General features: G+C 41.9%; 1 protein-coding gene across 4 annotated transcripts in view; it reads left to right on the top strand.

Moving 5' to 3' along the window:
* The window catches only part of col17a1b (collagen, type XVII, alpha 1b), a 35,836-nt gene extending 25,515 nt beyond the window's left edge, over window positions 1-10,321 (top strand). For all 4 annotated transcript variants that reach the window (XM_078272715.1, XM_078272717.1, XM_078272716.1 and 1 more), the window contains 19 exons: window positions 1,961-2,011; window positions 2,142-2,201; window positions 2,286-2,345; window positions 2,446-2,472; window positions 2,609-2,668; window positions 2,782-2,868; window positions 3,466-3,504; window positions 3,616-3,726; window positions 3,814-3,933; window positions 4,052-4,156; window positions 4,666-4,800; window positions 4,897-5,007; window positions 5,103-5,294; window positions 7,699-7,848; window positions 7,942-8,178; window positions 8,776-8,940; window positions 9,075-9,155; window positions 9,259-9,342; window positions 9,429-10,321. In XM_078272715.1, coding sequence (XP_078128841.1) covers window positions 1,961-2,011; window positions 2,142-2,201; window positions 2,286-2,345; window positions 2,446-2,472; window positions 2,609-2,668; window positions 2,782-2,868; window positions 3,466-3,504; window positions 3,616-3,726; window positions 3,814-3,933; window positions 4,052-4,156; window positions 4,666-4,800; window positions 4,897-5,007; window positions 5,103-5,294; window positions 7,699-7,848; window positions 7,942-8,178; window positions 8,776-8,940; window positions 9,075-9,155; window positions 9,259-9,342; window positions 9,429-9,484 — 1,931 coding nt within the window. In that variant the 3' untranslated portion in view covers window positions 9,485-10,321. The remainder of the gene's footprint in view (window positions 1-1,960; window positions 2,012-2,141; window positions 2,202-2,285; window positions 2,346-2,445; window positions 2,473-2,608; window positions 2,669-2,781; window positions 2,869-3,465; window positions 3,505-3,615; window positions 3,727-3,813; window positions 3,934-4,051; window positions 4,157-4,665; window positions 4,801-4,896; window positions 5,008-5,102; window positions 5,295-7,698; window positions 7,849-7,941; window positions 8,179-8,775; window positions 8,941-9,074; window positions 9,156-9,258; window positions 9,343-9,428) is intronic.
* Window positions 10,322-10,330: the final 9 nt, after the last annotated feature.

Below are 10,330 nucleotides of genomic sequence, written 5' to 3' on the forward strand. Positions count from 1 at the left end.
GTAAAATCAGAAAAGGTTACAAAGAATAATGAAACACCACTGCTACGTATTAAAAGCCAGACTAAACAGATACGTTTTGAGTTTGGACCTAAAAAGAGCTTGATGTAATCGTGCGAATATCAGGGGGGAACTTGTTCCAGAGTCTCGGGGCAGCAACTGCAAAAGCCTGATCACCCCACCGTTTATATCTTGACCTTGGCACTTCTAAAACTCGCTGATTTGAAGAACGCAATGACCGGTTGTGCTCCCGCAAAGTTAAAATTTCAGACAAATACTCCGGGGCCAGACCATTTAAAAATTGGCCTTGAAAGCAAACAATAAAATCTTAAAATCTATTCTAAAACGCACAGGGAGCCAATGTAGAGTGTAGAGAACGGAAGTGTTACCAGAAGCGATTACCCAGAGCACAAAGTAACACCTTCACAATGCTTGTTGTTGTCCAAACAACAGTTCAAACCTCAAGATGATTCCAGGTAAATTAAAATAATTGAAAGGAAAAGCAGCGTAGTCTCACATTTGAAAATCTGGAACAATAAAATGTTTTGGCATTTTTGCATGAAAAATGACGATTATCAAAATAGTTGCCAATTATTTCTCTGTTACTCGATTAATTTTCAGCTCTACTTGTATAAACTGTGTAGTAGTTTAATTTATAACAAAATATCTTATTTTATAAGCGCTTCATATATTTTTTTATCCAAAACTTTAATTTGTAAAGTCAAATTTGTGAATGTGTGTATAGTGACTAAGGCTACATTTATACTGCTACATTTTGGTTTAAAAACGAATATCTTTTGCTACATTTACACCTCATGTTCCCACTGCTCTGGCGTTTCAGAGCCCCTAAAACAGAGACATTTGAAAACACTTCTGACCCCGTTTTGGTTTGGAATCTGCGGGGTTGTGTTGCAGTCTCAACGGCCGCAAACGGAGACCTTTGGCAACAGACACTGATACCAACGTTTCGCTGCCTGATTGGGTCTTATCAGTCTTGACGTCTCGTTCTCTGAGACTAAGCTACTAACATTACCATGGCAACTACCAGCAACGGGCGGATTATACATGCTGCCTCCTGTTTACCCTGGCACACGCATGCCCAGTATACAAAAATGTTCATAAGATATGTGGTTTGTGCGTGTTAGTTTAAACGGAGATTAGTTCTTCTACTGGAACTAAAAACGCTTATGTGCACGGAGTGCTTTTGGCTCAAAACTGTGCTTAAAAGCCAAAACGTAACAGTGTAAATTTAGCTGTGTAAATTTAGCTGTAGTGGACGCTCTCCGTCTCTGCAAGATTCGGAATGATTCAGATTTCTCTTGGCACAGCTACCAGAAGACTTACAAATTTCAGACAGGTTGCTCACGTCACATCTACATCGTCAAGCTCAGTTTAAGGCTGCGCAGCAGCTGCGCAGTACGCTCAACCATCACCGGAAAAGTGCTTCTAATTGACTTCACTGGTCTACGTCGAAGTCTATGGTGTCGCTGTGTCCATTTATTTTACTGTCTAAGGAAAGCACAGGGGAGACACTTTGTTACTCCCACTATGCCTCTACGGTTAAAGCTCTGCGAGAAGCCAATGCACAACCGTAAATCATGCTTTACTGTACATGTAAGCATGTGGCATGTAACTGCAACTTTTGGCCACAGTTGGCGCTGTTCAGCTTAAATTACATAGGGTTGCTTTAATGCAATTTTCTACACTTTAAGCCTGGTTTGTTCCTCTCTACAGACCAGAATACTGTTCATTACTTAAAATTATGTGTTTGTGTTTCTGCTTTAGGGCAGTTTAGTGCCAGTGGAGGTTTAGGACAACCTGGCCCACCCGGCCCACCAGGTCAACCTGGACATCTTTAATGATTTTGTAGGATTCGTTTGATGCCATCTGAGAATGACCTCAGCCTTCTCATAAAATTTTTCAAATTCTGTCACTGACTACTTGTTTAAAATGTTTTCATCAGGAAATTCAAGACAAGGACCTCCAGGACCACCTGGGCCTCCAGGTCAGCCAGGCAAGTATTTGAGCTCATTAAAGCCACTGTTTCGAATATAGACTCTGAGGCAGGTGCATCATACAGTGTGTTTGGTATTATGTGAAGCTCATTCATTCTTTATATCAAACTTAAATCATCTTTTTTTTAGGTTATGGAATTCCAGGACCCAAAGGAGACAAAGGAGATGCGGGCTTTGCATCCAGCTCTGGTATGATCTGAAATCTAAACTTGATGTGGGTTTAAAATGTAATGAGCAGCAACAGAAACCATTTCAACACTGCTCTTCTTACAGGAACGTTTTATACTGGACCACCAGGACCACCTGGGCCTTCTGGGCCTAAAGGATCAACAGGTGATCAGATTTTCTGAAAACCTCTGTAAGACTGTATGCCTCATTTAAAGAAAATCCCCCTCTTTTAGTTTTAGTAATAACATCTCTGTTGTTATTTTAGGTTCTCCTGGACCAAGAGGATACCAAGGTAACTGTCTTTCTATTTTTGTTTTCTTTCACCAAGCATTTGTGACTGTGACACAACAATATAGATTGTTGTGAGCCTCCCTGTGATCAAATCCATCGCAGCATAAATAACTGTGGTATCATCATCTGTGTCTCAGGCGAACCAGGCCAACAAGGTGTGCCGGGCACCCCAGGAAGACCAGGAATCTCTGAGAGAGGTCAACTTTTAAAAACAAATCATACAAAATCACATTAGAATTATATTAGAGAGCCACACTTATTGGGCTTAATGCACAGTGTGACAAACGTTATGTTCATTTCTTCCTTACAGTGTTGACTTATGGTGGAGGACATGGGATCCCTGGACCACCAGGTCCACCGGGACTTCCCGGACCACAGGGACCACAGGGACTTAAAGGTACCAACACATTAGTCTCGCTTTGCCAGACTATCCTCCACAGTGATGTGGAGGAGGGTCTGGCTAGTCCTACCAGCACACCGGCATGGGAGAAAAACGTGCTCTGGTTTATTGGCATGTCTTTAAACCAATCACAATCGTCATGGGCGGTGCTAATCGCTGGGCCAAGCCACGGCGCCTCTGCAAAATAGCCTCGGAAAGGAACTTATTTTGGTGGAATGTGTACGTTCAAAAGTTGTTTTAGTCGTGAAAAAACAAACTCCGACACGACAGATAGTCTTGTTGCTGTCTGGATTTACCCTGCAGAGATCTGAGGAGCAGTTAACCATAATCCTCATACATCCACCGGAGTTTAAAATTACAACACAAAGAAAGCGGAAGGTACCGGACATCCGGCCGAAATGAGTAAAATCCGGCGGAATTTCCGTCGGCAACGGAGCAATCCCGGAAGTGGAACGTCGTAGATATAGACTACCAACACATTGAAATCTGTGAATGCTGTCAATGTTTTATTGTCTGTATTTCAGAGTAAATACTGTGTTCACATGTGTGCATCACATAACGATAATGCTTTTGTTGTCGTTTATCATTTCTAAGGGGACACCGGAGCTCCTGGTGTTCCTGGCTTTTCAAGAGGTAGAGAAAATCATAATTCAGCTTTACAGTACTACACAAAGTCAAATTGCCCAAAGTGGCTTTAAATATCTATATTTTTTTCAGTGTCTTTACTTTCTAATTTTTCCTCAGGCTCAGTCACCTCAGGCCCTCCTGGCCCTGCAGGTCCTCCTGGCCCTCCAGGCCAGCCAGGCTCCTTCGCTTCTTCTAGTGAGATGCGGCAGTACATCACTGACTATCTAAGTACGAGTTTTTCTGAAGCAAGGTCCCATGCTCACAGCCTGCCAGGCTAACAGAACAGAGTATGACTGTTTTATTTGTTCCATGCAGGTAGAAGCAGACAGTCTAGTATCCCCGGACCTCCAGGTCCACCTGGGCCTCCAGGAATCCCTGGAAGCTTTTCAGGCTCTATTGAGGACATCTCCACTCGTATCATTGCATACCTGCAACGTAAGCTTGTGCTTCTCTCCAGAATGCATATTCCCTATGATAGTGTGAGGAGTGTTTATGTATGGGACATCATTATAGCCGAATGGGGGTTACCTTCAGCTGTGTTGTGCAATTTCAGGTTCGGACTCAGGCCTTAGCATTGGTGTCCAGGGTCCTCCAGGACCACCTGGTCCACCTGGCTATGGATCCCTGACAGTCAGCAGTCTCATCGCCATGCTTCAGAGTAAGTACAATACATATTCTGACTGAGCCAAATAGTATCAGATACATATTATCCATGCTACACTCTAGTGTCTTAAACGCTTCATCTCATTTGACTGTGAAGGCAAAACATTTTGAGGACTTGCTTTTTCAGAGGAAGCTCCAGGTTAAACTATAGCTGCATCTCATAACCCTTAAATTGCCTCATTGAGTCCTCCACTTGCCTCCCTTCCTCAAATCATTGGAAGAGAGAGGCAACAAGCAAATGTTAGAAAAGAGAGATGAGATGTCCTCTACTTTGAAGCATCACTTGAATTCGTTAGCTGTATGGGCGGAGTTAGCAACGGCTTTTAGCTGCACGGCTTCCAGGAAGGCTGCTCTCGTGTATCCTCGCCTGTAGCTCCTCAATGATCCCTCCTCGATGCTCTTGAGGGACAGAACAACTTCCGGTTCAGCCGATAACTGAGTCGAGGAGCTATCAAATAAGGGTTATGAGATGCAGCCTGTGTCTCTCTGCTGTGATCTGTCTAGGAGAAGATGTGAGGAGATATTTGACAGGACCACCAGGGCCACAAGGACCACCGGGACAACCAGGGACATCGGGAGGATTTTCAGGCAGTTACAGTATAGAGGAGATAGCCACATATGTCTTCAAAATCATGAATGGTGAGCACAGGTTGCACTGAAAACCTGCACACAGAATAACAGTAACCCCGGAAGTAATGCCTGGATCAATCAAAATGCTTTTATTGTCATTTTCAGACCGAGGGATTGCTAGAGGTCCGCCCGGGCCACCCGGTCCTGCTGGGCCTTCTGGTGCAGGGGGATCTGGCATCACTACTGCTACAATTGACTATTCTGCACTGATAAAACGTAAGTCATTGTGTTTCTTTTCACTGACAGAAATTGTCTTGTTGTTGATAGTGAAAAGTTAGTCAATCATCTTTCTTGTATCTTCATCTACTTAGATTCAGACTTCCGTTCATGGATTAACTCTGCCATACAACGCGGTCATCCTGGTCCTCCGGGTCCTCCGGGTGTCCAAGGGCAACCTGGCCCTCCCGGCCCTCAGGGCCCCGCTGGAGTCTCCACTGCCACTGTGTACGGGGGGGCGGGAGGTCGTGGCTACAGCTTGGAGGAAATTCAGCGTTACCTGCAGGGTGAGTCCAACAGAGACGATGAACATAATATAAAGTACAGTTCAAAGGGTAATGATATTATGTATATTATTATTATTATAGCACCCTTAAGTTAATTATTGTCATAACTGCCTCCCTGAGAGAATATTAACTGAACACAGGATAAAACATTTATGCGTAAACCAAAGGTAGAGTGTTTGTGTTTACAGATGCATTTCCAATTTGTGTCCTTTAAATCACCAACAGGATGGGAAAAAAACATGCATAATGCAGCAAAAACCCTGAAATGCTCGCACTTATTGCAAGTATATACCTTTTTCCAACATATGGCAGTATCAGCCTCAATCACTACATGTTACACTTGTGTTAAAGTGCCAATATTATGAAAAAAAATTACCTTTTCTGGGATTTGGGGTGTTATTTTGTGTCTCTGGTGCTTCCACATGCATACAAACTTGGAAAAAAAACATCCATGCTGTTTGGAGTGAGATACAGGTTTCTGAATGTATCCTGCCTTCAGTCTCCGGGTGAGCTGGTCAAAATCGGCAGGGCAGTCTACGTCATTGGCCGAAACATTTGAATTCTTTGAGTCTGGCAGGAGACTCCCCTCCTTCTTCAGGATCCGATTGTGGTACGAACATGTATGGTTGAACTACTGCCGCCATGTCCTTAACTTTCACACCTAGATCTATCTAGTCACGTTAGTCTACACTCTCCCCATTACTAATGTCTGTGCCCAAGCACTGACTAAGTGAGTAACCGCTAGCAGCGTTAGCTTCTAGCTAGTAGCCCAGTACCTAGCTACTGTGCGACTGTGCGACTCCCAACAAAGATAGAACAGAAGTGAGATGCCTCACTCTGTAGCTAAAACAGAGAGCTCAACACACAGGGTGAAAAGAGGAGCTGCAGCAATGTGCAGTACAACAAAAATATGGTGTTTTTTGAAAATTAAACCACATAAACCTATTCTGGTGCAACCTCTAAACTATAAAACTGAAAATGAGCATAATATGAGCACTTTAACACATAATACCTAATAATACTGCATATTTCCAGCTTCAAGGCAAGTCCCTCAGAATTAAATCATGTTGCACAACTCTGACTACCTTACCAATTTATCTTATTTCCCCTACGCAATTGTTTAATAGTTTTAATAAATACTCAACAAAATAATCAGTTCACACAGAAACTTTTTAGTATTCACCAGGTTAATCACAAACAGCAAAGGAAACTCTGCCACAATGTGCATGTTTCAAGTATATATTTAGAACAAGTGACCCCACCAAGGAGATGGACATTGTTTCACTAAGAATTTGTTTATTTTGCAAATGACAATTAATGGTTTTAATTCTTTTGGTGTTGTTGGAATAAAAAACACTTCAAAAAATCCTTTTTATGAAAAATCTCAACAAAAATCTTGACACTTCTTGCTGTCGCTGCAATTTTGTTAATTTTACAGGAAAAATGAAAATTATTAGATGAGGAGCCTACGATCAAAATAATGAAGTCACTGTTTAATCCAGGACACTTTTCTCATGTGTTGGTCTATTTTGAGACTCTGGTCTATTTTGCTTCCATGTCTTCTTTTACTTTAATTGAAATAAAACTTCCAAAATACATATTTAGATGGTATTTGTTTTAGGCTGCATCTGTAGATTTCTTCTAAATTAATCTACATATTTATACCTAACATTTAAGGGGGAAAGACTCAACTTAACTCATTAACTGGGGAAGTTCTGTGGTGATATGTTTAGTTATTTTGTTTATCCTCTTCACCTGCAGTGCCTTGTCAAATGAATGCAAATTAGTGCATTTTAATTAGTTACCGCCTAATTTGCATATCAATGTAGCGATCGTGATGACGCTATTAGACACAGATTTTACTGTAGCTGTTCACCTGGAGTGTCTCCATTAAGTACAGTACATTAGCCTGTAGGGCCATGATGCCTCTGCTAAACCTTATCTAACTTATTACATAAGGTAAGTAGCTCATGCATGTAAGCAAGACAGAAATTAAGTTTGTTTTGTCTTTCGGGTAATTATCTGTAAACTCGAGGCACTGGCTGCTTAGTCTTTTGTAGGGGGACTGAAGCGGGAAAAGTGCTTTAGTGTTACTTTAACGGGGGTAAAGTGTTTACATGGCGTTTGAGAAATCGGGGTAACCTGCCTTAACCCGAATACAATCGTTTATTTTCAGGAGGTATTAAGTTCCTCTTTAATGTAATGCAATACAACAGCCCTGCATTACAGCACAAGCATACCTTTTTGAGCTTAACATTCAGTTAAAGAGATGTTCATTCAACATTATGGTAATTTTGAAGGTTGTTTATTTGTCCACTCCTTATTTGCAAAAGGTTTCCTCATCTTGCTGTGCACAACTTGTACAAATTAGAATGACAATAATGTGGACTTGAATCTTTCTCAGGTTCTGGGTTCAGAGGTGTTCCTGGGCCTCCTGGTCCTCAAGGTCCACAAGGTCCACAGGGTCCACCAGGCAGTTACAGCGGATCCATTTCATACAATGGAAACTTCCCTCGGGAGAGCATCCGCACTGAAATTCAGCAGTATCTGACCAGTAAGCTCCTAACATCCCACACAGACAGATTAAAGACACATATGGCACAGATAAGTGTGGATATCACAGTCACGGATGAACTTTATCTTTCAGGTGACAGTGTTCGTCGTGCCATCATCGGACCTCCGGGCCTTCCAGGACCTCCGGGTCAGAAGGGAGATCGCGGAGAGCCGGGTTACATCCAGAGCCACACGCAGAGCCAGAGCTACCCTCAGGGTGAATCTCGACACGGCTCTGAGCGCAGAGATATCCATGTCAGCAAGCTCACACAGACACTGGACCACTCCAACGTCGCCAACGTTGCAATAAAAGTTACAGACTACATCAAGAGTGAGTCGATCACAGCCGTCAAGCGCAGAGATTTCTTTTGTAATTATGTAAGGCAGGGGTTGTCTAAGTCTGACACTATGGGCACCCCCAAACAACACAAACACCCTCCCCATCCCATATTTTTTGGAATATATGTTCTATCTACTCTAAATATGCTCTTACTACTAGTTTCCATAATGCTTTGGGGATTTCGCACTTTCGGGGGATATCATTATCTCAGATGTTGCAAATAAACATCTATAAATTATTATAAATGTTTATTAATCGTAGAAAAAGATAGGTATTACAACCCCAGATCTGCTGAAAATCAAGTTTTCTTCAGTATCAAAGTAATCCAGTGATAGTTGTCTACATGTTGTGTACGTCCATGGGTACATTGGATTACAATGATACAAATATCGGCTAAAAATGGAGCTCAAGTTGTAGCCCACAGCTCTCAATTTTGTCTGAGGGGGTGCCCACAGTGTCAGACCACTGACTTAACTACTACCACTACTACTACTACTACTACTACTACTGCTCTTCTGGCCAACTATGATGAAAAAGTTGATGATGAGTGTCACTTCAGTACTTTGATATATAATAACCCACCTCTAGGTCAAGGCCTGCTGCAGGAGTATCTGGTTGAGGGTCCTTGGAGGGCGAATGTACGAGCGATTCAAGGCCCCCCTGGTCCACCTGGCCCTGTCGGACCACCTGGTCAGAGCCGCGTCATCGGTTCCTACGGCAACGTCACAGCTGACCTCATGGAGTTCTTCAGAAGTGAGGATACCGTTATGATTTTCCACATACTGCATCAAGTTAAATCTTACAGCAATGGAAAACCAGACTTATGTAAGTGTAGTTGGAAAATGTTGCTTCATCACAACTGAATCTGTACTTCTGCTCTTGCGCAGCCTATGGCACCATCCCCGGAACTCCAGGAGCCCCTGGACCAAGGGGTGAGAGAGGGCACCCAGGACCCAGAGGAGAAAAGGGTACATTTAAAACAGAGCTGATGAAACACTGTGTATTTTCCAGAGGAATGTGTTTATTGGAGCGACTGAGACAAGCAAGTCTGAGAGTTTTGTATGTTTACAGGTGATCCTGGGCACCAAGGTTTACCAGGAACACCAGGGACATACACTTTCCAAATTCCACACAAAGTGCAGAAGAGGGATGCAGGTAACTTCAGTCAAATGTTGTTAAATCACATAAAAAGATGGCGAGTGTTACATGGATGTAACTGCATTTTTTTTCATCCACTGCAGGCAATAATGTGGTTGGTCGTCATCGTCAGCATCGCCGTCACGCCAGCGGTGCCTAAACATACTACTGGATCATGTCCCATTTCGTTTTTTTTTTTAGGTGTTCAACTGTAGCAAATGCAAGTAGGCAAAATGCTCTTTATTGTTGCCATCTGTGGAAAAGTCACAGGACAATTTGAGAAAATCCAAAAACAGCTTCAAGTAGAGTAGTATGGATTTAGCTGCTGGTCAGTGTCTTTGTCACACAGACTTCATTCTTTTTGACATGTGGGTGCATAATGTTTACTTTGCTTAGTTAGAAGCTTACATTCAAACTTGTTTTTTTTTCTCTCCAGGGAGCAACTTTGTTTAAGAGAATATCTATTTTAAGCAATAAATAGCTGATCTTTTAATTGCACTTTTCATCTTTTCCCACTGCTCGTGTAACTTGAGGTGTACTTTTTTATTGTCTTTTGAGGATTATATTGTATTGAGGACTATATAATACGTGTTTAATTTGTCAAAGTAACCTTTCAATGTTTCATAAAAATACAATATTGTCAGATTACCCACATAAATCAAGCCAACCTCCAGCTGTAAAGACCCGTTGAACTAATCCATTCACCCCATACAAATTACAAAACAATTGACATTTTTTAAATATATATAGCAATGCATCATTACCAGTCAGTGAGGGTCATTTGTGCAGCAGGGAGTGAACTTTGATTACAGTAGGACTGATGACTTACTTGAAAGGTTTGTTGGTAAAAAAATAAAATAAATGTTGCATGGTTGAAAGACAGATGATCACTCAAGAAATGACTGATTGGATTGTATATTTTTGTATGAGAGTGCACTGAAATTTATATATTTTCTTTATATCATTAAGTGTTGGAAAGAATAAATTATAAAATGTTCCCAGATGG

Source organism: Sander vitreus, chromosome 17, assembly GCF_031162955.1.
Source record: "Sander vitreus isolate 19-12246 chromosome 17, sanVit1, whole genome shotgun sequence".
Taxonomy (NCBI): Eukaryota; Metazoa; Chordata; class Actinopteri; order Perciformes; family Percidae; genus Sander; species Sander vitreus.